The sequence below is a fragment of the Urocampus carinirostris genome, chromosome 5, assembly GCF_059441175.1.
Source record: "Urocampus carinirostris isolate Australia breed hairy pipefish chromosome 5, RoL_Ucar_1.0, whole genome shotgun sequence".
NCBI lineage: Eukaryota > Metazoa > Chordata > Actinopteri > Syngnathiformes > Syngnathidae > Urocampus > Urocampus carinirostris.
This window is the reverse complement of record NC_142353.1, coordinates 35,916,872-35,944,056: the sequence shown is the minus strand read 5'-3', so window position 1 is coordinate 35,944,056 and position 27,185 is coordinate 35,916,872. Positions and strand designations below refer to the sequence as shown.

Genomic DNA, 27,185 nt, shown 5'->3' with positions numbered 1-27,185 from the left:
TTTATCTGTGAACTATGAAAGCTTAAACACCACCAAAGCAACACGAAGAATCACGTTTTTATATTTTACTGTAAATACAAACGCCATATCTTGTCATAAGGGAGGCGTTCACATCGTTTTCTTGATGACGGAGGAGACTTTCGACCAATAGAAACGGAGGACGTTCGCAAACGACACGATTGACAACCAAAGGAGCCAATCAGCATTTAGAATCCGGCGTCCGGTTTCTTTCCTCCGCGAGCGTAGCTAGCAAAGCGGTTGCGGGGTCAAAGACAGGCAGAGACGGGCTGCTGTTGGCGAAGATGGCGGATGGGGATAGTGGAAGTGAGCGTGGAGGCAGCAGCAGCGGAGGCGGCGGCGGTGGTGGTGGAGGAGGAGGAGGGGGAGGAAGCGGCGGTGGCTTTCAGCATTACCAGCGGGAGTCTGAAACGCAAGAGCTGGCCTCAAAGCGGTTAGACATCCAAAACAAACGCTTCTACCTTGATGTCAAGCAGAACGCCAAAGGCCGGTTCATCAAAATCGCCGAGGTCGGTGCCGGGGGCTCCAAAAGTCGGCTGACTCTCTCCATGTCAGTCGCTGCGGAGTTCCGTGACTACCTCGGGGATTTCATCGAGCACTACGCCCAGCTCGGGCCTAGCACTCCGGAGCAAATTGCCCAGTCGGTGGGCGGCGATGACAGCGGGCCTCGGCGGGCCTTGAAGAGCGAGTTCCTGGTACGTGAGAACCGCAAATACTACCTCGATCTGAAGGAGAACCAGCGGGGTCGCTTCCTTCGCATCCGGCAGACTGTCAACCGAGGCCCGGGCTTCGGTGTCGGCCCGGGGGGAATGCCTGGAGCCGGCATGCAGTCCGGACAGACAATCGCGCTGCCGGCCCAAGGCTTGATAGAGTTCCGCGACGCCTTAGCCAAGTTGATCGACGACTACGGCGGCGATGACGACGAGCTAGCTGGCGGAGGCGCCGGAGCGGCTATCGGCTACGGTGATCTCCCGGAGGGGACTTCTATCATGGTGGACTCAAAGCGCTTCTTCTTTGACGTGGGCTCCAACAAATACGGCGTGTTCTTGCGGGTGAGCGAGGTCAAGCCCAGTTACAGGAACTCCATCACGATACCCTTCAAGGCCTGGGCCAAGTTCGGCGGCGCCTTCAGTCGCTACGCCGAAGAAATGAAGGAGATCCAGGAGCGCCACCGGGATAAGGGCTTCGAGCGACGGGCTGCGGAGGAGTCCGAGGGGGAAGACGTGGATGACGACTGACGTGCGACCCCTTTTTTTTGTGCTCGAGCTAATAACAAGTCCGGGAGAAACAAGATCTGAAAATGAGAGGAGCGACCATGACGTGCATGACGTATGGAACAATTTGTTTTCAAACGCGGAAGTGAAACGAGATATATTTGAGAATTTAGTGTCCATATAAATATGTCTACATATGAGGAAAAAAAAGTTTAGATGGGTGTTATAGATCAGAGGTAAGATTGGGCCTAAAAAAATTCTAGCCCGACCTAGCCTGAGCCCGACCAAGTGACTTGATTTGCAGGACCGAGCCCAAAGCAAACCCCAAATTTCATATTTTATTTGTGAGGTTGCGTGAGGAGGAGAGGTGATTTATGGCAAGACCTTAAAGCCTGTCCTTGAAATCGTAAACTTGGTTAAACCAGACTGGATAAAAACACCTACCTCGTTTATAGTCATGTGTCTGCAGAGCTTATAGTAACTGACAATTGTCCATCATTGATGGATTTTTTTTTAAGTGTTGATGGGAAAATGTTAAGGCCATCCGTCATTTTGAGATTGGAAATTGGGTCATAAAACACAGCGGCAGTGCATCCTTAAGAATTTAGCGCAGCACTTTAGGAGAAAGAGAGGCAGAGACAAAGACATGGAGAATGATAGAGATGGAAAGTAGTTCTTGGAACTTACATTGCATGGTACTTGTTATGATGTGGCGACTTCTGTTTTTGGAGACCTCTCGCGGCCAAAACTTCTCACGGCCTCAGCGCATTGTGATTTTTAGTGTAGCAACATCACAGTGACCTGTGACAAGACACTGAACTAATTAAGATTTTTCTTGCACTATCCACACATCCGTATGGTATACATTTTTATAAAAAAAAATCAGTGAGAGAGAAGCCCGACCGAAATGTAATGATTGATATTTCAGGATCAAGTCAGGCTTGGACTCAGGCTTGGGCTCAAGATCTTACCTCTGTTATAGATATATTAAAAGTAGTGCGATTCCTCCCCCATTGATTGAGAATATATACCTATTTCTATAAATACATATATATCGATTGTACATTTGATAGCAGTTCAACTCAAGCTAGATCTGTGTCTGCGAGCCAATCTGAAGAGAGCACCTCCAGCACCAGTCATAAGAGCTCACCTCACTTGTGATTTGTGGAACCTCAGCACCCAACCGGTGGATAGGCGTCCATTTGAACTCAAAGCAGACAAGAGGCTCCGGTCCGACTTCCTGTTTCCGAGCCAACGCGAAGACCTCATCTGACTTTGGAGTTTCTGGACCCCTGCCATCAAGGGAGTCATCAGTTTAAGGACACTGTTGTAAGCACACTCTTCGGACGGAGTTAAAAAATAATCCTTGTTTTCCCTCCAATCGGGGATGCCATTTTGACTCAGGTGGCAACATGTTTGAGTTACATTGGTCCAAAATATTTTTATTTTCATGGGTTTCCAGGCCTGTGTTTTATCATGCGTTTGCACGCCATTTGTCTGATATCACACAAGTCAAGGCCCTCAATCGCCTTCCAAATTTTTCCATATTTCGAAGGGATTTAAAAATCTCTCCAGTCAAATTTGGTGCTATGGGAGAAACAAACAAATCAGGGTGCTAACCTAAAGTATATTAAAAACATATATTATTTTTTAAAAGAGATTTATTGAAATATGTCTTGATAATCTGAGACTTTTATTATTGAAGTGGCTTATTCGAAAACATGCTGTTTTTTTCTTTCCCACAGAGAAGGGTTTTATGAACAGGCCGTTATGGGTTCGAAGTTGTAAACACAGTCATGTATATTATGTGTATCGATATTCTACATGTCGGTACATAATATGAAGTAGAGAGGTGTATTTATTCGGATTTCCACTTAAAAAACAGTTGTTCCTAATGACTACTGTAAAATTTGCTGTAGGTCCATATTTTTCCCACATGCAATATATATTCCACAACACTATTCTCATTAAGGGCAGCACGGCGGAGCAGTGGTTAGCGCGTGTGCAGCACAGTTCTGAGGTCATGAGATTGAACCTCCTGTGTGGAGTTTGCATGTTCTCCCCGTGCTCGCATGGGTTTCCTCCCACATTCCAAAAACATGCATGTTAGGTGAATTGGCCGGTCCAAATTGTCCCTAGGTGTGAATGAGCGAGTTGTCCGTCTCTGTGTGCCCTGCGACTGGCTGGCAACCAGTTCAGGGTGTCTCCTGCCCACTGCCCGAAGATGGCTGGGATGGGCTCCAGCACCCCCGCGACCCTACTGAGGATAAGCGGTACGGATAATGGATGAATGGATAGATATTCCCATTCAAGATTGACTTCACTATAGGCATTAAAATGCTCCATATTCTAAATAAATGATGCATCGTTCTGGTCAACCAACCTCCCCAAAAGATAAATAATGAAAAGAGTTGGTTAGGGAAAACCTATGTTTGAGTTGAGCAAGTTGCTCCTTAAGAGTAAATCGATATAGTTTTCTAGCAGCACTCCAGGTCACTTTAAAGCATGTCAACTCTCATTTGAATTTCCCATCGGCTTTCCCCCGCACCCAATAAATTCCTGACTGTTGCCTATTTTTTCCTTTTTTATTTTTGCATGCCGCCTCTCTTGCTGCCTTGCTTTTTGGATTGCCGTTCAATACTTATCCTTTATTTTGAAAGTGATCCCAATTATGATCCTTGTATCATTTTTAAAAAGAGAGTCACTCAAGTCGTCGCCCCTCCTTTCTTTCTAAACCATTTTTTTTTACTGGAGCAAAAAAAACGTTATATGAAAAAACAAGGTAAATTGGAAGCAATAGATTTGTTATTTTTCACAGATTTAATAAAATGTTATTAAATATGTGCATATATATTTGATATAAATATATATATTCATAGACATATAAAAGAGAGTTATATATAAATATATATGACACACAAGATTGAGCAACGTCCTTCTTCCAGTACTGTGTTTCGTGAAATGGCAGCTGTTTTCGGTCATGTGTGTTCTGCTGTAAAAGTTCTTTTCAACTACAAGTTGTGATGATGATCATTAAAAGAGAGAGGTTTTTGCTCAGTGTGTGTTGTCTTTTACTGCCAATTGCAAAGCTACTAAAAGCTGTTCGAACTAAATAGAATTGTTTTTCTTGACATAGATGACAACATAGGAATCATTGTTCACAACAGGGTAAACATGTCATGAGGATTTAAAAGTGAAGTATAAGGTAGAAAGAAGGATAAATAGGTGAATAATCACAAGTGAGAGCTCTGAGATGGGGCAGCACGGCGGGACAGTGGTTAGCGTGTGTGCGGCAGTTCTGAGGTCGTGAGATCGAACCTCCTGTGTGGAGTTTGCATGTTCTCCCTGTGCTTGCGTGGGTTTCCCCCAGGCACTCCGGTTTCATCCAACATTCCAAAAACATGCATGTCAGGTTATTTGGCTGGTCCAAATTGTCCCTAGGTGTGAATGCGCGAGTGAGTTGTCTGTTCTTGTGTGCCCTGCGATTGGCTGGCGACCAGTTCAGGGTGTCCCCTGCCCGCTGCCCTGAGATAGCTGGGATGGGCTCCAGCACCTCCGCGACCCTACTGAAGATAAGCGGTGCAGATAATGGATGCTTGGAGATGAAATATAAAGGATCTGAGAAACTTATTTTTTCCCAGTGATGAGACTCCATGCTGCTGATCGACTTTGTATTTTTCAACTGTTCTCTCAAAAAGTCAAGTCATGTTTATTTGAATAGCCCTTAATCACAAGGAGTCTCCAAGCGTTGTTAAGCCATTCCCTGATCTAAAACCTATATGAGGGCAAGGAATAACCCAAAAACCTCAATATAAGGTAAATGAAACCTGCACAATAGGTAATCCTCCTTCCAGAATGACCAGGCTGTGATGTACAGGGATCAGAATTTTCCGCGGATCTCCGCTGTTTTTGAACCCCAAAGGCATTCCGACTTTTTCACTTTTTCTCTTGCGTAGCAAACAAATTCAAAATCCGACTGTCTCACTCTTTCCTTTATTGCTCTGGCGCACCCTGGCGGCCGTTAGAAAAAATGAAAAACGCGTGTGGGGGGGGGGGGGGGGGGGGGGGGGGGGGCTCCGCCCTGCTTTATTCCTGGACCCTGGCTATTTCAGCTGAAAATGAAAATCTCCATTCTGATCCCTGGATGTATGTTGCAATAACAAAAAATACACAGATATTGTCAACATGAAATATAGGTTATTCATATACTATAGAATAGAAGTGTGGTTTAAGCTTAGATTTAAACATTTCCACTGAGGTTGCAGATTGAATCTCAGGGGGAAGAACATTCCAAAACATCAGGGCCTGAATGGAGAACACTCTCGAACCTGCAGCTCTCTTCTTGGCTCTTGGGATCACTAGTAGACCAGCATTTTCAGAGCGAAGGCTCTGGACCGGAACATAGGGGGAAAATAAATCTGAAAGATATGAGGGAGCAAGTCCATGCATGATTTTGTATAATACCAACAGAACCTTAAAAATCACATCTTAAGCTAAGAAGGAGCCAATGCAGGTTAGCTAAAATCAGTGTAATGTGATCAAACCTACTTGTCTTAGTTAAAAGCCTCGCTGCAGCAGTTTGTACCAGCTGAAGGCTCTTGATTTTGGACTTAGGGAGACTGGAGACTAGTGCATAACAGTAATCAAGACAGGAGGTAACAAGCGCCTGAATTATGATCTCCGCATTAGACTGGGACAGCATAGGACACATTTGTGCTATGTTGAGAAGATGGAAAAAGCTGTTCTAGTAATATACTTAATGTGTGTTTGGAAGGAAAGATTGGGGTCAAATGTGACACCTATTGTGCCAGAGATTAAACTTTTTTTTTTATACAATTTCATGTTTGGCAACATTAATTTGTATTAACTTATTGATTGTAATAACACACACCCTCCAATACTATGACATAATTATCAAAATATAATTATTGTCACAACTGAATTCGTTCTACTTCAATCGAGAAGTCAGATTGAAAATTTCTCATCAAATAAAGCGGAACCCCGCTACTTGGCGGTTCCACTTTCGAGGGGTTCAGAGCTTCACGGGTCTAAAAAATAATAATAAAATAAAATAATAAAAATAAAAAATATCAAAAAATATTTAAAAATGTATAATAAAATATTAAATCATAATTAGAAATTACATTATTTTACAAAATTTGAAAACAAAATATTCAATTAGAATTAAAGAAATGCACGTATACGCTAAGCATCACAGGCATAAACGCAAGCTGATTGGCCAGCACTCGCTGAATACTCGACTCGACAATTGTTATTGTAAACAGACAACATATTTTACAGTTTCTTTTTTGTTATAACATGAATTTCTCTCCCTCTCTACCCGTATTCTATATGGTGTACTGTACACAGGGGGTTATACTGTATACGTTTTTAAGCATTTTTGAAGGGGCGCCGCTACTTCGCGGATTTTCAGTTTTCGCGGGTGGTCTTGGTCCCCATTAACCGCGGTAACCAAGGGATTCCAGCTAATTAAGAAAAAAACATGACAACTTGGTCATTAAATCATTCTTCTGTTTTTGAGGGAATTTGCAGATCCATATATTTATTTTAAAGGGCAAGAATTGAGGGAATATATTTTATGTTATAAAGTTGAAGTGTGTGGAACAGATGGCAAATACAGCGGGGCTCATTTTCAAATCACGGGGAAACGTGCTTAGTGCATTGTATTTGTTGGGATATGCTGCCATCTAGCGGTTACATGCAGCGTGAGACCGTCAACGTTCCTCATGCTGCAGTAACAAATTTGAGAATTCCAAATTTTGTCAATGAAAGGGGTTATTTTTTGCAACTATACAAGTTTTACAAATTGTATTTATTTTTCACTTATGATTTAATACGTATTTAATGATAAGAGTTCAGATGAAAAGTCATATTTACATTAATGTATCATAAAATGTATGAAAACAAGGTTTATCAAAATGTTTTACGAATCAACGAAGGAAAAATATTGTTATTTAATTTACTATTTAAGTATGTGTTGGAATTACAATTATTAACCACAAAAGTAAGTACTGTGTTTGACTAGATAGAGTACAGGGTATTTTACCTTTACCAATGAATTTATTTTCACTACAGCAGTTACTCATCTCTCGCAAAAAGTGTATTAAGGGACACTGTAATATTTGACCACTAGATGTCGCCGTGTTGCACGGTTCAAGAACCTTTTTGACCCTGAGCCATAAAAGCAAAATATTTTGATTTTAATTTTTTGAGAGCCACACAATTTATTTTAAGACAAAACTGCCAAACCCAAACCCCAGACAAAAGCTTATTCTTTAGCACATTTGATTTTTATAGTTGATGATTTTATAAAATGTAATAAATGATAATAATGCCAGCGCATTTGTCCCATATCAATATAAATATACTAAATCAATTTTTTCTCCATCTCGCAGTAACTTAAGAGTGTTGAGCAGTGTTCCCTCTAAGCTGTGCGCGTGCGCAATTGCGCACTGCGCGCACATTCTCAGCGCACAAGAAAATCTAGCCAGCGCACAAAAATCAGGGCTCAAAATTACTAATTAAGAAGCGACTTAAGTCAAAGTTACAGTGCATGAAGGTAAAAATACACGGGTTCCCCTGACGTTGTGTCCTAAATGCGGTATTTTGAAGTCGAGTCGAAGTAGAACGAAGTTGAGTAAAGTTAGTAGAATTTGTCGAGAACCGGCTTCTTTGGCTCGGCTCACTAAAAGGAACCGGCTCTTTCGCGTCCTAAACGGCTCTTCAGGTTGTTTTTGCTTCTTTAATCCCAACATGGACAAATATTATGTAAAATTATGCACAAAATAACTTAAAAGAAGAGGGGAATAGAACAAAAAAGAAAAAAAAAATACCAAAATGAAAAAGTAGTGAAAAGCTGAGAAAAAAAGAAATGAAAGAAACGTAGGAAAAAAGTAAATAGAGAACAAAAAGAATAAAGTAACAGCTCGGAAAAAATAAACACAATGAGACTTTTTTTGAAGGAATTTAAAAATAAGTGTATTTTACATTGTCATCTTGATAAGTGAATCTTGTTGCCAACATTGTACTTCCACTAAAAAATGTGATTAAGTACAGTTCTGTATCTTACAACTGACTAAATAAGCCCCCAAAAATGTTAATATTATGCGACAAAATATATCAGGGGAAAAAAAGAAATGGATATCTTGTGAAAGAATTGTAAGAACAAACGACGTTTGTAGGCCGTACTACCTTTGCAATAGCTTACTTACTTACTTATTGCTCCAGCGAAGGTCGGGGGGTCCCGTCCCTGTGCGTTGAGCCGACCAGATGAACCAGGTTTTTCCAATGCTGGCGGTCTTGTGCCAGCTGTTCTGCATCCTCTACAGCAACTCCGTGTTGTTGGAGGTCGCCCGCAACGACGTCGAGCCATCGAGTGCGGGGTTTCCCTCGTGGTCGTCTCCAGCCTGCGGCCTTTGGGTCAAACTGGAGAATGGCTCGTGTCGGATGGTCTGGTGGTAGACGAAGGACATGGCCAAACCAGCGGGTGCGGCGTTGTGCGACCAAGGAAGATGCTTGGGGCTGGCACGTGCGGGCTCTGAGCTCTTTATTGGAGACTCGCTGGGGCCACCTGATGTTCTCGATGGTTCTGAGAGCCCTGCTATCAAAACCGTCGATTCTTGTGGCCAGGGTGTCGTTCAGGGGCCATGTTTCTGAGCCATAAAGCAGGATAGGGAGTACGGCGAGGTTGTAAATGCGGAGCTTCGTCTTGCGTGCGATGGTCTGGTGCCGCCAGAGTGGTTTCCAGAGAGACTGCAGAGCAGATGCTGCCAGGGCTCTTCTGCGGAGAATCTCTGGTTTTAGGTCCCCATTGTCTGTCACCATGGACCCCAGATATACAAAGCTCTTGACAGGCTCTACGATGTCGCTACCAATTTGGATGGGAGGTGGATCTGGTCCATCACCGACATACATGAACTTGGTTTTCGTCCAACTCACTTGCAGGCCAAGCCGCGCTGCCTCTTCGCTGTAAATGCCCAGAGCGTCTCTCAGCTGGCTGTAGGAAGTGCTGAGAATGATGGTGTCATCAGCATACTCCAGGTCAGTCAGGTGGTAGTTGCCGAAAGACACTCCTGGGATGCGCTCACTAACCCTGAACATCAGATGGTCAATGATGCAATTAAAAAGGTCGGGAGCAGCCATGCAGCCTTGGCGAACGCCGCTGGAAATAGCAAACCAGTCGGAGTCAATGCCGTTGATACGGACACAGCTCTCTGCGTTGCTGTAGAGCAGCTTGAACAGGGCTATGATCTTGGGTGGTGCTCTGAGAGCTTGGAGGATGTTCCACAGTGAAGAGTGGCAGACGGTGTCAAAGGCGGCCTTCAGATCAATGAATCCGATATATAGATGGCGATCTTTACGGAAGGAATGCAATAGTACATGAGTCAATTCATTCAAAAGAGAAAAGTCATTTTGCATTGCCGGAAAATCAGCAAAATGTAACATGTCAAGTTTTGGACATGTCGAATAATTAATTATCTTGCCACACTTTGGATTATGTTTGCTCACGGTTGTTTCAATCGTTGCGCACCGACTTTGTGTGAACGCTCAGACCCGTGGAAAATTACAGGGAGCATTGGTGTTGAGTCTCATTTTGACCGCCATATGGTCCAAAACAAATGGTTTTAAAACAAGACATGAGTAAACTTCTATAGTAAAAATGTCTCAAAAATACTGCAAACGAGAAGGATACCGAAAAATTTAGAGAGAAACGAATGCTTGCGCTATGTGTGTACAGCGCTGTCCGTCTCGAATTCTCACCCAATCAAATTGTTCTGGGTGCTTTGCTGACATTTATAGGTTTCTACAGTTTGTTCAATGGGTTTTCATCATAGAGTATCTCAACAGTGAACAATTATTATTCAATGAGCTTCCATATAAAGGATTCCTTGGCGATGTACAGTACAGCCAAAACGGCCTTTGTTGGTGTGATACCGCAATTGTAAACTGTAGTAAACACTTTATATACTGGACCAAACCCTTCATCATTTCAGTATTGCTTTGGCATTGCTCAGTTTGCATATGGAGTGATTCAGGAAAATAGCGTAGATATCATTGTATCTCCGAGCCAGTTGTACGCATGGAAAGAGCCGTATCTGGCTTAGAATACAAACTACAGAGACTCATAGTGACCAAACTGCTTCAGTTTTCAATTTTTTTTTACCCACACTTGACAAGGTTTTTTGGGGGGGGTTCCCTAAGCAGCAAGATGGCGTAAAATCATGTCAGCTCCCTCATATTATGTCAAACAAAAAATTTCAACCTACCAGTATTTAAAGAAATGCACACTTCGCACCAATTATTCAAATAATTATTCTTTTATTTTTAGTTATGGAAGTTTTTACCACTAGGAGGTGCTATAGAATACACAATGTCCCCTAAAAAAGTGCTGTCCGAAATTTAGTAATGTTCTACTCACTGACGCCATCTTTTGGCTTATGTCATCAGTGAGACGTCTCTTAAGCTACTTGTGTAGCTCGTGCAAATATGTGCATTTAATAGATGCACTCTTCCCTTTTCATCGTTTTGGGGCTTTGAGTTGGCATATGTACTGTATTTGCCTTTCCTTACTATCGCCATTTTTATGCTACACGAAGAGAAAACCGCGAGGATGAGCATGAAATCACTCTTCACCTGCCCTCCCCCTTGCTTGCTTTCTTATATGTTGCTAGTCCCAAACACCTCTGGTTGAAGTAGAATAAAAGCAGTTTGGCGGGGTGGGAAAAAATGGTAAAGGCTCTTTGAACTCAGTTGGGCATTGCTAAGGCATACTTAAGAGAGAAAATATTCTACTTTCAACTTTTTAAGGACACTTCAAATGACTCAGCTTTAAGGAACTTCATTAGGACTAGTTTTCTTTCTGTTCCTTTTCATTCAATAAACCGTTCAAACGAACAAAATTAATCAAAATATTATGATTTCATTACGTTTTTAATTTTATTGAGAAAACAATACTAAGTGTAGGGACAAAGGGAGAAAATGAACATTTAAACTACAATTTCTTTTAATCCTAGAAAAAAATTGTAAAATATTTGATGAAATAAAAACACAGTGAGCTAAAAAAATTATTATTTGCTCGGGAAGATGAAAAATAAATGAATCGAAACAATGACATGCAGGTAATCAGCAGCCATAAGCTATTAATCATTGCCCAAATATTTTAACTATCAACTGGGATTAAACCACTTAAGATTTCCCACTAAGCTTTCCCCAGATATGTTGTTATCTTATTCTTAGAAAAAACCTTTACTGATGTCACGTATCGTCACCATGCAGAAAAGCTAACAGATTGCACCAAAAACAAAGACATCGCTTCAAAATCAGACTACTTTATAAACAAAATGAGAAAACACACCTTGGGAAATATGGCATATCTAAATCTTTTGAGCAAAGACGCTTCGAAACTAAAGGTAAATAAATACTTTCTCTGTGAAGCCCTTAACCCAACAAACATCTGAGCGAATATATCTTATTTCTTAACATATAGCTTCAGGAACACTGTCTTAAATTAGACTGCTGTGCAATCGACTCCAATGGCGTCGTGTGTTTCCAAATTGCGCTCATAACTTCATATTTCAAACTGAAAAGTTTTTTTCCTTGTGTGCGTTATCAAGTGCTTGGCAAGGTGTGCCTTTTGATAGAATGCTTTGCTACAAATTAAGCAGACGAAGGGTTTTTCCCCAGTGTGTTTCCTCATGTGGGCAATCAATAATGAATTGTAAGCCAAAACTTTACCACAGACAGAGCAGACAAAACCTCTTTTACGCGTTTGTGAAGCTTCCTTTGTGCCGAAGATAGTCTTCTTTTGGAAAAATGTCAAAAGTTTGTCGGCGCTGTCGGACTTTGCCACGGTCATTAAAGGTCCTTCCGCCTCCTCGCTGTCAGACTGTGGAGTTAAAAAGTTTTGTGGTGAGAGGTCACCAACAAACTTTTCATCCGGACTATAAGAACGAAACTCGGGTGTCTTGAATTCCTCGTTTTTACGCGCCCGAGAGAAACCGTTTGGTTTAAAGTTGTTCATGTCATCTTCCTCCTCTTTCAGCTTTATGCAAGGAGACTGCGGAGGCTCCACTTTTTGTTGAGAGTGAGAGGGATGTGGTTCTTCTATGTTTGAAGAGCTCCCATGGTGCTGGTCTGCAGGCCAAGAAAAAACATTCAAAACAACTTTTTTAATAACCGAATAATCTTTGTTTTTGAAATATTGAATCTGTGTGATCAAAATGCTGGTGTATATCTGTGTTGCCATCAAAACCATGTACTTAAGAGCGTAGTTTTGGCATGCGTCCTCACCAATATCGAGCAATTATCGTTTCGTCTCCACCAATATTATGTGAACATCTAACAGGAACCAGGTGGATGGCTAGCTCCAGCTGGTGTTATGCATTTGTTTTATATATTTTTGTTTTTTTTGGTTGTTGTTTTACCTCATCTGCAAAATACATGATAAATGTCAGTCTCACACGAGACAATTTAATTGTTGGCATTAAGGATAATTTATTGAGCAAGTCTCACTAAATCACGTGAGGTCCCGTGAGACTTGGCCCAAGCACCCATCTCATACCTGTGAGACTTTGCCATCTAATGGTGATATACTGGTACTTCTCTTACCTTTTCTGCTTTACACAACTCAATACAGTGGAACCTCGGTTTTCGAACGACTCTCAGTTCGAACAAATCGGAGTCCGACCAAAAATTTCGAGAAATTTTTGCTTCGCTGTTCGGTCAAAAAATCGGAGTTCGAACGCCGGTAATGCGTGAGTGCGTACGCTAGGGTGCAATGCTGAGCGGCGTACGGGTGTAGATCGCTCTTTTCCTGACCAACTGTTATCGCGTGCGGACGTGCTTCGTTTTGCTTTCGCTTTTAATATAGGTGTATGAAGTGTTTTAGCCCCTAATTATGCCTCCAAAGAAAGTCAGTGCAAGCAGCAAAGTTGCTACAGGTGAAAAAAGAAAAGTACTGCGTACAACTATTGCATTTAAGAAAGAAATAATAGCAAAATATGAAGGAGGTGTGTGAGTGTCTGATCCTCTCCCCACCGTCCACCTGCGCCTTCTGCTGACCACCACAAAGGTAAGAAATCCTATGCATAATTCTTTTCGTTATTCTTTTGTTTTTAATTTTTACACGTTCATGTTAGAGTAATCTTTCGTACGGAAGATTACGATACACATAACGATTAGCCAGGGTTAGCTTCATGTTTACGTTAAACATTCAAGGTAAACATTCAGGGTGTTGGGACGCAGCCCCCTTTCCAATGAACCTCTCACCACTTGTTGTGGAGACCCGGGTGCTAAATGACTTGTAAACGACCTGATTTTTTTTATTTTTACACGTTCATGTTAGCGTAATCTTTCTTACGGAAGATTACGATAACGCGAACGTACGATTAGCCTGGGTTAGCTTTATGCTTACGTTAAACATTCAAGGTAAACATTCAGGGTGTTGGAACGGATTAAAACGATTTACATTATTTTTAATGGGAATAATGATTTCGGTGATCGAACAAATCGTTTTTCGAACAGGGTTCTGGAACGGATTATGGTCGAGAACTGAGGTGCCACTGTACCTCAAAAAATAATAATACATTTCCCCTAACAGTCAAATACGGATTACACAACATAAATCCCAAAATATAACATTTTAATTATTCAGCAACCCTTGCTGCGCCACAAACACTCTAAAAACATGTGCTACGTCCCCACCAAATGCAAAGAGAGAGAAAGAGAAAGAGGGAGAGAGACAGGGAGAGACAGGGAGACAAAGAGAGACACAGAGAGAGAGAGAGAGAGAGAGAGAGAGAGAGAGAGAGAGAGAGAGAGAGAGAGAGAGAGAAGGAAGGAAGTGCCTTGCGCTGTGTGCAGGGATCTGCCCACCTGTACTGCTCACCCAATCAAAGTCTTTTGCCGGGGTTTTTATTTATCAGTTTAAATTGTTTCTTATCGAACTTCTCCATTAAGTTGCTTCGGCTTTATAAGGACCAAAATAGGGATGAAATCACTTGACTTAGAGAGATGTGCAATAGTTACATTTTATTTCGGAGCCATATGTACTCATGAAAAGAGCAATATATGGCTCCCGAGCCATAGGTTCCCTACCCTTGCCTTGGGGGAACCCTGGATTGGGTAAAAAAATAAAGATGGCTTCCTTTGCCTTGTTTAGCCTGTGTATTCTACATGATAATTTAATGGTTTCCGTGTGTGCTACGCTTTATTATACGACATAACTGTAATTAAAGTAATACCTTTATACACCTACAAATTAAGGCGTGTTAATATAAAGCTACTCGAAAGCACATTATCGTTCTTGGGACGGGAGAGTGCTTCAAGAAATCATCTTACTGATGAATTAGCATGATATTAACGCCCCTTCTGAATAACAACGAACATTTCTTATCATTATAACAAATATAATCATTCACTATTGCAAAAACTCTACCTTGGACGATTTCCGACACAGGAAGAGTCTGGTAAATTGTTTTCAGGTGTAGACGATATTGCTCGTTCTCCTCTCTGGCTCGGCGAAGTTGCTCTTCGTAAGTCGAAATAGTTTTTGCGAATAGCCCAAAGATTTCGTCGGCGGCCTTAACCAGTCGCTCTTTTATCAACTCTTTCAACATTTTTGATATTGTAAAGGAAACAATTAGGTAGCAGGAAAGTACTAAAGTCTCTAGTTTCTAAATGTCAAGCAAAGACGGATGCGCCACTAATTCTTCTTCGGTGGTGTAAAGGGCGGGAGGTCAATACAAATATCGATATCATTGATAATCTGCGATATTTTGGATCGTTTCTATTATCTTTGGGTTGACACAGTCAAGTCAAGTCAAGTCATTTTTATTTGTATAGCCCTTAATCACAATGAGTCTCTAAGGGCTTCACAGATCATATTTTATCACTCATACCTAGGGATAATTTGGAGTCACCAATTAACCTGCAATGCATTTTTTTGGAATGTGAGAGGAAAACCCACGCACGCACGGGGAGAACATGCAAACCCCGCGCGGGAAGGCTGGTGGCCGGATTTGGGCAATAGAAACTGAATGTACAGCAGATTTCAACAATAATCTTTATCAAAATAACCACTGCTTAATTGTTGAAAAAGGGGGGGACAAAGTTTTTTTTTCTTCTTAAGAAAAAAAAACTAACTAAAATAAGAATAGTATGACATGATAGATTGGAAAGAATCTTATATAATTTTTCTCACATTTAATCATTCTGGCCCAAAAATAAATATAGACATTTTTTAGTATAATTATCTCATTCGTTTGTTTTAATTTAGATACAAATGTTCAAATAAATCTTGAAAATTAGGAAAATAAAAATCATTTTTATCTTAAAATGAAATCTTAGTTGGATTATTCGATTTATTTATGATTTGACTCCAAAAATACTACAAAAAGACAATTACGGTAATATAACAAAAATACTAAAGAAATATGACAAAATTAGTACTATGGAAATAGTACAAAAATAGTACTAAAATACTGCTTTTGAAATACATCAATTATACTTGTACTGAAATACAAATATATATATATAAATACATAATACTATTATATAAAAAAGTACTAGATAAATATTACCACAAAAATACTACTCCAAAAGGTTTACAACAGAAATACTGTACTGCAAATTACACCTTCAGCGATACTACAAAAATTATCCTATGGTAATATCACAAAAATACTCCAAAAATAGAATTACAGTAATACTACAGATATACAACAAACATTCTTATATGGACATACTACAAAATACAACAGAGATAGGACAAAAATACTAAAAAAAATTAATACTACAGTATTTCTACAAAAATACTATAATCATAAAACTAATGTTATAACACAAAAATTCTACGAAAATGATACAGATATACAACAAAAAATCTACTTTCAAAATACAACAAAAGAAATACAGAACTACTAAAAAAATACGACTATGGAAATACGACATAAAAATTACTTCAGAAATACTACAAAAATAAAACTACAATAACTCTACAAAAAACTACAGAACTTCAATAAAAATCTGACTTGAGAAATACTAAAAAAAACACCCAACAGTAATACTTCAAAACTCAATAACAAATGAAGTGCTTAAAACAGGGACCCAATATCATATTTTGCTGTAATTGTGGTCGTTTCAAAACCAATTTGATTAAACTAATCCAAATAAAAAGAAGTATAACACGTCACATGCGGCCCCCGACTCCAAATAGTTGCCCAAGTAATAGGGGGCCTCAAGTCTAATTTTCCTTAGGGCCCCGTGAAGGCTTGGGTCCATCCTGCATTGTCGTTATTTAATCAAAAATAGATCATTTTAAAGCCTGAAATCTGTGTGTAACAGAGTTGAAATTTGATTGTTTTGAATGTCTTTTTTTTAATTCTCACAAAATCTGTGTTTTTGTTGTATTACTGTTAATATTCTGGTACCTCATTCAATTGTTAAGTCATGGGCGTCTGCGACTGTCTTTTTCGTTTGGCACTTTATGGGCTTCAGCGCTTGCCGTAGCCTCAGTGAATTTGTATCGCGCTGAAGGTAAGATGTGCCCAATATCAGTTGGATAAAAAATGCATATTTTGCTAGATATATGAGCTGCTTTCGCAAATTATTTTTGTATATAAAGATATATAAGCTGTGCTAAATGATGTATATTAAAAAAAGCACTAAATAAGAAGTAAAGTAATACAGCTTGAAACGATGATGCAACATGTTTTGATGCAAACACGCCACGAGGTGCGGCCTGTTGAGTGATGACCCGTTTTTTGTATCTTTAATGTTTTAGATAATTGCAGTCGTGAACAGATGCCCTGACTTTTGTATTGTTTTGTTTAATGAATTCAGGTGCGTGGGAAAGTTATGTCCATTGTTATTATTGAAGTTTCACTATTAATGTGCTCGCATATTGTCTGCTTGCCGTAGCTTCAGTGAATTTGTATCGCGCTGAAGATAATTGCAGTCGTGAACAGATGCCCTGACTTTTGTATTGTTTTGTTTACTGAATGCAGGCAAAAAAACGAGTGAGTGACTGTGAAACCTTGTGTCGTGCATGAAAGAGGGTCGTTACATGTGTTTATCGCAACTATGAACTATCTCAAGGACCGAGGGGTTCATTTATATATGAATATATACCCAGTTAAAAATTTTGTATTTCTTTGACATTACTCAAACCTCACCTAGAGGGAGCTGACATGATTGTCCACCATCTTGCTGCTATGGGTAACCCCAAAAAACAAAAAACCTTATGAAAGGCTCGGCAAAAAAATGATAAAAAATTGGCTTGGCTACTTTCAAGATTGTCTTTATTGTCATTAACATAAAATGCCAATTCAATTTTTCTTTGCAGCCTTAGTGGACAGTGTTTACGAAGGGAGTTCAAACTTATGAGGACTTAAAATTTACAGAGGGAGTTCAGAACAGGATACAATGAAAATGAATTTTATATACGATACCAACTGTATTACGATACCAACTGTATGTAACATTCTACATGCCGACATTTCTTGTGTAAATATCATGTAAATTATAACTATAGCCTTATCCTCCTTGTTTTATAACCTTATCTTTTCTGTTCCTTTATCTTCTTGGCTTTTTCCTCACTGTGAATGTGTGACTCTGGAGTGTCATGCCCAATTTCGTTGTCACAAAATGTTAACCCATTTTGTAACAATGACAATAAAGGTATATTCTATTCTATTCTATCAGAAATTCAGTGCCCAAGTACACTTTGGCATATAACTCGGAGGAGCCCGGAATCGAACCTCCGACCTCTTGATCCCAAGACGGACAATTTACCTACTAAACTACTGATGCAGTCTTCAATTCGCCAAAAGACGGACATATTGGACCGAAAGCACCGACAAGTCAAAGGCCTGCTGAGAACGCCAGGAGTTACAGAAGGACAAGCCCTTTTTAAAAAAGAGCTACAGTGGAACCTCGGTTTTCGAACGCCTCTCAGTTCGGACGAATCGGTGTTCGACCAAAAATTTCGAAAAATTCTTGCTTCGCTGTTCTGTCAAAAAATCGGAGTTCGAACGCCGGTATGCTAGGGTGTGATGCTGAGCGGCGTACAGGTGTTTTAGCCCCTAATTATGCCTCCGAAGAAGGTCGGTGCAAGCAGGACAGGTGAAAAAAGACAAGTTGTTCGTACAACTATTGCCTTTAAGAAAGACATAATAGCTAAATATGAAAGAGGTGTACGAATTTCCGATCTTGCTAGTGAATACAGCATGGCTAAATCTACTATCAGTACGATACTAAAGAATAAGGAGGCTGTGAAATCTAGTGATGCGGCTAAGGAAGTTAGCGTTATAAGCAAGCAACTGCCGCAAGTTTTGGAAGAGGTTGAAAAACTTTTGATGATTTTTCTCTCCCCACCGTCCACCACAAAGGTAAGAAATCCTATTCATAATCCTTTTTTTATTTTTACACGTTCATGTTAGCGTAATCTTTCGTACGGAAGATTACGATAACGCGAACGTACGATTAGCCTGGGTTAGCTTTGTTTACGTAAAACATTCAGGGTGTTGGAACGGAGCTCCCTTTCCAATGAAGCGCTAGCCACTTGTTGTGGAGACCCGGGTGCTAAAAGACGTGTAAACGACCTGATTTTTTTATTTTTACACGTTCATGTTAGCTTAATCTTTCGTACAGAAGATTACGCTAACGCGAAAGTACGATTAGCCGGGGTTAGCTTCATGTTAACGTTCATGGTAAACATTCAGGGTATTGGAACGGATTAAAACGATTTTACATGAATTTTAATGTGAATAACGATTTCGGTGATTGAACAAATCGCTTTTCGAACAGGGTTCTGGAACGGATTATGGTCGAGAACCGAGGTTCCACTGTATCTAATTTGATGACATCATATAACGTCAAAGGATTTTAATACTTTACTGTTTGCGGAAACAGGATGTGCTTTGCATTCTTAATAAAAAATTGAACGACAGAATTGTGTCTTAGTAGTTTATTTTCAAAGCGGTGACATTAGGAAGAGTTTCCAAGTCTACAAACTTACACTCATTCCAAACCAGATACTTGTTAACACGCCTCATGAGGGCGCTGGAATCAAACTTCTCAAAACTTTACCACTCCCATACATGCAAATTAGAAGTAATCACAAGCTTCTTAGTGATAAACTCAGCAAAAGCCCCCTTTGTGGGTACCTTTAAAGCACAGGTGTCAAACAGGCGGCCCGCGGGCCAGATCAGGCCCGCTATCGGATTGAATCCGGCCCGCGAGACAACACTCAGAGAAGCGCAAGAGACAAACAAGCTCCAGGTTGAAATATGTCAACTTGATGTTGCCAAAGCCAGGTGCCTCTCACAAAGACACTGTACTTGTATTTATTTCTGTCTCTCTCTCTTTTTGGGAGATTGATTTAGAGGAGGGGATTCCCAGTCCCCTCGCTCAACCCAACTGAGGTGTTGGGAGTCATTAGGTGACCAAAATATTTATTAACATAATGGCTGGCAACCAGTTCAGGGTGTCCCCTGCCCACTGCCCGATGATTGCTGGGATGGGCTCCAGCCCCCCCGCGACCCTAATGAGGATAAGCGGTACGGCTGATGAGATGAGATGAGATAACAAAACACTCATTGTGACACACAGTACTGGACTTATTTTACTCCTTAGTACGAACTATAAATATCTGGACTAAGACTCTTCCATACAAACAGAAAATAAATACTTTCTCTGGCAAACCCTAAACAAAACAAACATTGACAGTATATAATATCCCCAGATACTAAAAGAAACTTTAGAAGATGACAAAAGATCATTTGATAACATTTATGAAAGTAATAATACTGTCGGACCCTGTGACCCGTATGAATGTACCACTTCAAACTTGTCTCCCTCCCGCAGTTACCTAACGTTGTTGAGGCTCAATTTGAGCTTCATTTGTTTGGTAAATAATGGTTTCAGAAAGGTGCAAGCAGTTCCTATGTAAATACGTCATTAAATACTGCAAACTAAAAGTTCCCGGCTGTACGGTATTTCTCTTCAGCGCAGTGGGCGAGAGAGAAGGAAGCGTGACGCCTACCGCTCACTCAATGAGATCGCTCTGTGTGCTAGCTGTGGCTAGCATTTTTGGGAGTTTGTTCTGTGGGTTTTCATCATGAGGTGTCTCAACAGTGAACATGCATTATTTAATGAGCCTCCATATAAAGGATTCGTCCGTGATTTACCGCCAAAACGGGGTCTTTTGGTGTTACACCTAGACTGTAAACTGTAGTCGAAACAGTTCTCTTTACATAATGGACCATACCAATTACACTACAAGCGCTTTGTACGTGTAAAACAGTTAAAAGCAGTTAAGAATTGGAACGACACAAACTTTCACGAGTAAAATTTAATCTCCAAGCGATATGTCATCATGAAAAGAGCCATATATGGTAGGTCCCCGACCCCTGACGTATAGCTTCAGGAACGTTCTTGAAGCAGACTGCTGTGCATTCAATTTCTACGACATTCTGTGTTTTCTCATGTGTGTATTCAAATTGCACTTGTAGCTAAAACTCATACCACACACTAAACAACTGAACGGTTTTTCTCCTGTGTGTGTGATCATGTGCGAAGCAAGGTGTGACTTTTGGACGAACGCTTTGCTACATATTAAGCAGACGAAAGGTTTCTCTCCCGTGTGCTTTCTCATGTGTATAATCAATACCGAATTGTTAGCCAAAACTTTACCGCAGACTGAGCAGACGAAACTTTTTTTACGCGTTTGTGAAGCTTCCCTTCTGCAGAAGATCGCCTTCTTTTGGAAAAATGTCAAAAGTTTGTTGGCGCTGACGGACTTTGCCACGGTCATTAAAGGTCCTTCCGCCTCCTCGCTGTCTGACTGTGGAGTTAAAAAGTTTTGCGGTGAGAGGTCACCAACAAACATTCCACCCGGATTATAATAACAAAACCCGGGTGTCTTGAATTTGTCGTCTCCATGCGCCCGAGAGACACGATTCGGTTGAAAGTTGTTGACGTCAACTTCCTCCTCTTCCAGCTTTATGCAAGGGGTCTCCGGATGCTCCCCTTTTTGTTGAGAGTGAGAGGGATGTGGTTCCTCTTCGTTTAAACTTGAGCTCCCATGGTGCTGGTCTGCAAAAAAACCCCATTTGAAACAACTTTTCAACTACAGTGGAACCTCGGTTTTCGAATGCCTCTCAGTCCGAACAAATCGGAGTCCGACCAAAAATTTCGAGAAATTCTTGCTTCGCTGTTAGGTTTAAAAAATCGGAGTTCAACGCCGGTAATGCCTGAGTGCGTACGCTAGAGTGCGATGCTGAGCGGCGTATGGGTGTAGATCGCTCTTTTCGTGACCAACTGTTATCGCGTGCGGACGTGCTTCGTTTTGCTTTCGCTTTTAATATAGGTGTACCAAGTGTTTTAGCCCCTAATTATGCCTCCGAAGAAAGTCAGTGCAAGCAGCAAAGTTGCTACAGGTGAAAAAAGAAAAGTAGTGCGTACAACTATTGCATTTAAGAAAGAAATAATAGCTCCACCGTCCACCTGCGCCTTCTGCTGACCACCACAAAGGTAAGAAATCCTATTCATAATTCTTTTCTTTATCCTTTTTTTTATTTTTACACGTTCATGTTAGCGTAATCTTTCGTACGGAAGATTACGATAACGCGAACGTACGATTAGCCTGGGTTAGCTTCATGTCTACGTTAAACATTTAGGGTGTTGGAACGGAGCCCAACATTCAGGGTGTTGTAACGGAGCCCCCTTTCCAATGAACCGCTCACCACTTGTTGTGGAGACCCGGGTGCTAAATGACTTGTAAACGACCTGATTTTTTTATTCTTACACGTTCATGTTAGCGTAATCTTTCGTACAGAAGATTACGATAACACGAACGTACGATTAGCCTGGGTTAGCTTCATGTTTACGTTAAACATTCAGGGTGTTGGAACGGAGCCCCTTTCCAATGAACCGCTCACCACTTGTTGTGGAGACCCGGGTGTTAAATGACTTGTACACGACCTGATTTTTTAATTTTTACACGTTCATGCTAGCATAATCTTTCGTACGGAAGATTACGATAACGCGAACGTACGATTAGCCTGGGTTAGCTTCATGTTTACGTTAAACATTCAAGGTAAACATTCAGGGTGTTGGAACGGATTAAAACGATTTACATTATTTTTATTGGGAATAATGATTTCGGTGATCGAACAAATCGGTTTTTGAACAGGGTTCTGGAACGGATTATGGTCGAGAAACGAGGTTCCACTGTAATTAATCCATTTCCGTTCCAGGTGTCGAACTCACAGGCCGTGGGCCACATCCTGCCCGGCGTACGATTCTATCCGACCGATGAAATCATTTTATATACATCTACTATAATAGCTCGGAAACGTTCCTCTATCAATCGAGTTAGCTGTAGCCTGACGAGCGCAGCCACTTTTAAAACGACTGACAAACAACACGTCGACCAGTTGGAAAACAAGACCGAAAAGTATCTTAATGGTGAGTCTTTAGTGTAAGGAAGCGGAGACGTGACCCCCGGGACGAACTTCTATCTAACACGATGTAATGGAATGCTATAAGGGTAAAAAGCAGGGTGATGTTTCTGTATCTGTGGATTACACAGATGACAAACCTTCACACTGGCCAAGGAAAAAGTTGATTCAAAACACAGAGCCTTTCAAAACCGAGGAGAGGCTGAATAATTATTTACTGACATTGTCTTTTGTGTGGAGCTAACGCGGCCATAATTAAAGAAAATAATGAAAAAAAACATCTGGATAGGCTGAAAAACTTTTTTTGCAAATCAGAAGACACAGAAAGTTAAAGAGTTAAGGAAGAATATGAATTTCTAGTAGATGTTTTTCACCAAAGCAAAATCCCAAAGTAAAAAGCACAAATATTAGTTATATTTCCATCGTTTATATTTTGAATTTGCATAGTTTTGACAGAAGATGTCTTCATGGAGAGCAGAAAATTTTAAATTATTGTTTGTTTATTCTGAAATACTATTCCTCACTTTTATGAATTTATATTTAGGTTAAAAGCACACCTTTTTGGGGAAAAGCGCACATTTTATCTATCTTTCCATTTTTTCCATATTTTGAATTCGTATAGTTTTGACCAGAGAGTATTTTAAGTTATTTAATGTTTAAGTGTGGTCATCTTGAACAATATACTTATCCTCATCCACTGTCCTTTAAGCTTCAGTTCAACTGTTTCAATTTAAAAATAACAGTTTGCCATTTGTTGGCTTGGGCGGGGACGGGTGCCACCGGGCTGTACTTGCCCAAGACACACCACAGGAAATGGTGACCATACGATCGTAGTGGATAAGGGATCCACCCAATCTACCACCCATTTTAGTGTTTCTGTAGTGCAGTGGTGAGCACATTCACCCAAAGGTCCCTGGTTCGAGACCAGTTTGAAATCTATGGTGACCTGGACATGGATGGGCGCCACCGGGCTGCACTTGCCGAAGACACACCACGGGAAATGGTGCCCCCTACGAACCTAGTGGTTAAGGGAAGCACCCACCCATCTAGTATGCCACTACAATGCTAAAAATCATTCATTGTACCAATTAATTATTTGTGACTGATAGTCTAAAATGTGTACGCACTACCGAGGTTCAAACCCGGAAGTAGCTAGCCAATCATATTTCAGAACAGACGTACATTGATCTCAATAATTAGTGTGTGAATTTGTCCCCAATTTGACCTTTGCTTAAAGGTGTGGTGTGCCATTTGAGTTGTCCTTAAAAAGTTGAACGTTACAAATGTTCTATATTTAGTTTGTATTTACAATGCCCCATTGAGTTCAAAGAGCCCTTATGCTTTATTTTTCACTGTGCCTATCTATCTGCTTTATCATAATTTTAGCAGAGCAGTTAGGTGCAAACACATAAGGTCAAGGAAAGAGGGCTGGGGGGAGTCCTACAGACTAACGTCATGCTTGTCCCCACAGGTTTTTATTTTCTATTTGTCAGTGTAGCATGAACGTTGTGAAAATAAAAAACCTTGCTTTTAGTAGAGTCCAAATAACACCCCATCCCCCCCTAAAAGATGTGGAAAAAAATATATATATATATATTATTCAAGCTGACTTTGGCTGCGATCACGACTTTATGTCACGGTTGCCATGGCGCCCAATTGGCCCCGCCCTTGTGGCGCCAGCTGCGGCTTATTAACCGATTGGCTTTCCGTCTTTTTAAGCTCAGTGCTCTCTCTCTTACTTCGACAGTCCGTCAACGAACCTCTCCCCCACAAGACGTGGGTTCTGACTCGGTCCTGTTTTCCTGTTGGTATTTCTAGTCCGGTATTGTTCCCGTTTATTTTTGTTTAATATCGGTTTCCAGTTTTGTTCCCGTCTATTTTAGTCCTGTTTATTATTCTCTCAAGTTTTCGATCCAGTCTTGTTTGTCCTGTTTATTTTCGATATCCTGTTTCATTATCTATCCTGTCTGTCTGTCCCGTCCTGTCCGGTATCGGCCCTATCTGTCCGATATCAACTCGGGCAATTGGAATCGATCTCGTCGGTCTCTGGCTCCCTGTCTTTCCACGCCAGACCGCTGTCTAACGTGCATGACTCCCCATTTCCCGTAAAATAAAAGGCTTGTGTGAGAACGTCACGCGTTTGGGTCCTGATCCAGTTCTGGTTCCCGACACTTTAAGCCAGGAAATGGTGGAATAGAGTAACAAAGTTCCTAATTCCATACAGCTCCTTTAATAATTTGGTTTGAGCTGTACTAACATTTAACTTTCAGATTAAGACAGGAGGTACTAACAAACATGTCACAGGCCGCAAAATGCCCAGGGACGCGAGTTTGAGACGCCTGCCGTAGGTGGTAATAGATTAAGAAATAATTACAAAAATAACTGCACATATACTAGTATCCAAATTATTAAAATAGGTTATAATTTAACAGTTATTTTTTTAAAGGGGAAAAATATTATGGATTATTTTAAGAGTCACGTGACACAAGATCAGTTTTACAGTATAGGATTTGGGGAAAAAAAATCAAGATGGCTTCGATTGCCATGTTTTGCTTGTGTATTCTGGATGTAATTGTATTGTTTTATTTGTGTGCTTTACGTAATTGTGTGTCATACTTTTAATCAATCATTTTATTTGCCTACAAATAAAGATGTGATCATTATACAGCCCGTTGTCGTTCTTGGACATGAGTGCTTCAATAATTCATATTACTAATAAATTAGCATGCCATTCACGCCCGTTCACGAACATTTTTAATCGTCATTAAAAATAGAATTATTAAATGTCGTCAATACTGTACCTTCGACGAAATGCGACACACTCGGAGCCTTGTAAATTATGTTGAGCTGCCGATGTCGCTCGTTCTCTTCTTTCGCTCGGCGAAGTTGCTCTTCGTACGTCGAGATGGTTTTTGAAAACAGGCTGAAGATTTCATCGGCTGCCGTGACCAGTCGCTTCCTTATCATCTCTCTCAACATTTTGGTGTTATAAAGGTGAATTCTGTAGCAGGAAAAGTACTATTTGTCTCTGGTTCCGCAAGGATGGATACCCCCACGTCCCGGACTGCAGCTTCTTCTTCGGTGGTGTTGCCAAGGTGCAGTGGAAATTGTTTCATGTTTTTTAATGTGGGGAAGTAGTTTGAGCTCCAACGTTCCCTCTAAACTAAGCCACATTCTCAGCGCACAAGAAAATCTAGCCAGCGCAATGTTCCCTCTAAGCTGCGTGTGTGCGCAATTGCTCACTACCCAGAGCTTTTCCGCGCACAAGAAAATCTACCCAGCTCACAAAAAATCAGGGCTCGAAATTGCTAATTAAGAAGCGAATTCAGTCAAAGTTACAGTGCATGAAGGTAAAAATACTGACGCTGTGTTCTGAATGCGGTATTTTGAAGTCAAGGTCGAAGTAGAATGAAGTTGAGTAAAGTCAGTCGAGTTTTCCGAGAACCGGCTTCTTCGGCTCGGCTCACTAAAAGGAACCGCCTCTTTTGGGTCCTTAAACGGCTCTTCAAGTTGTTTTTGCTTCTTTCATCACAACATGAACAAATATTATGTAAGAATATGCACAAAATGTCTCAAAGGAAGGGGTAATAGAACAAAAAAGAAAAAAATACCAAAATGAAAAAGTAGGGAAAACCTGAGAAAAAACGAAACAAAATGAAGAGAAAAAAGAAGGAAAAATTCAGAAAAAAAGCCAGACAAAAAGAAGAAAGAAACAAAGGAAAAAAAGTAAATAGAGAACAAAAAGAAAAGAGTAACAGCTAGGAAAAAATAAACACAATGAGATTTTTTTTAAAGGAATTTAAAAAATATATAGAAAAAAACAGGGAAAAAGAAGACGTTTGTGTTGCATTCAAATAATTTCCAATTATACCAAGTCAATTTTGTTGCCAACATTGTACTTCCACAAAAAAATGTGATTAAGTACCTTAAGTATCTTACAACCGACTAAATAAGCCCCCAAAAATGTTAATATTATGCGACAAAATATGTCAGGAAATAAAAAGAAATGGATATCTTGTGAAAGAATTGTAAGAACAAACGACGTTTGTAGGCCGTACAACTTTTGCAATATACATTAGTCAATTCATTCAAAAGTGAATTTTTTTTTTTTGCATTGGCGGAAACTCAGCAAAATGTAACGTGATGTCAAGTTTTGGACATGTTTGATAATGACTTAGTTGCCACGCTTGGGGTTGCTGTTGCTAACTGTTGTTTCAAGCGTTGCTCACCGACTTTGTGTGAACGCTCAGACCCTAGGAAAATTAGAGGGAACATTGTTGAGCTCTCCTTAAAAAGTATAGAAAGTTAAAGGGACAGTGTGTAATAGTTATTGCCTTAAAAGAAATGAAGCTAACAAATGGTTGCAAATTAACATGGTGCAATGGGTAAAGATCATGCATCTATCCATCCATTTTCTGCGCCGCTTATCCTCACTAGGGTCACAGGGGTGCTGGAGCCCATCCTAGCTATA

General features: G+C 40.5%; 2 protein-coding genes and 1 long non-coding RNA gene across 3 annotated transcripts; 1 reads left to right on the top strand and 2 right to left on the bottom strand.

The window, feature by feature from the left end:
• The first annotated feature begins 184 nt into the window (after positions 1–184).
• LOC148366164 (transcriptional regulator protein Pur-beta) lies at positions 185–4,289 on the top strand. The gene has a single exon (XM_088336600.1). The coding sequence runs from the start codon at positions 303–305 to the stop codon at positions 1,254–1,256; it is 954 nt and encodes a 317-aa protein (XP_088192726.1). The 5' UTR covers positions 185–302; the 3' UTR covers positions 1,257–4,289.
• A 6,875-nt stretch (positions 4,290–11,164) lies between these two features.
• On the bottom strand, positions 11,165–14,956 carry LOC148366163 (uncharacterized). The gene is made up of 2 exons (XR_015850552.1): positions 14,689–14,956; positions 11,165–12,386 (listed from the first exon to the last, which is right to left on the bottom strand). It is a non-coding gene; the product is annotated as an uncharacterized LOC148366163 (long non-coding RNA).
• A 4,247-nt stretch (positions 14,957–19,203) lies between these two features.
• LOC148366162 (uncharacterized) lies at positions 19,204–25,860 on the bottom strand. Its single transcript, XM_088336599.1, has 2 exons — positions 25,516–25,860; positions 19,204–21,347 (listed from the first exon to the last, which is right to left on the bottom strand). The coding sequence occupies exons 1-2, from the start codon at positions 25,691–25,693 to the stop codon at positions 20,716–20,718; spliced, it is 810 nt and encodes a 269-aa protein (XP_088192725.1). The 5' UTR covers positions 25,694–25,860; the 3' UTR covers positions 19,204–20,715.
• Positions 25,861–27,185: the final 1,325 nt, after the last annotated feature.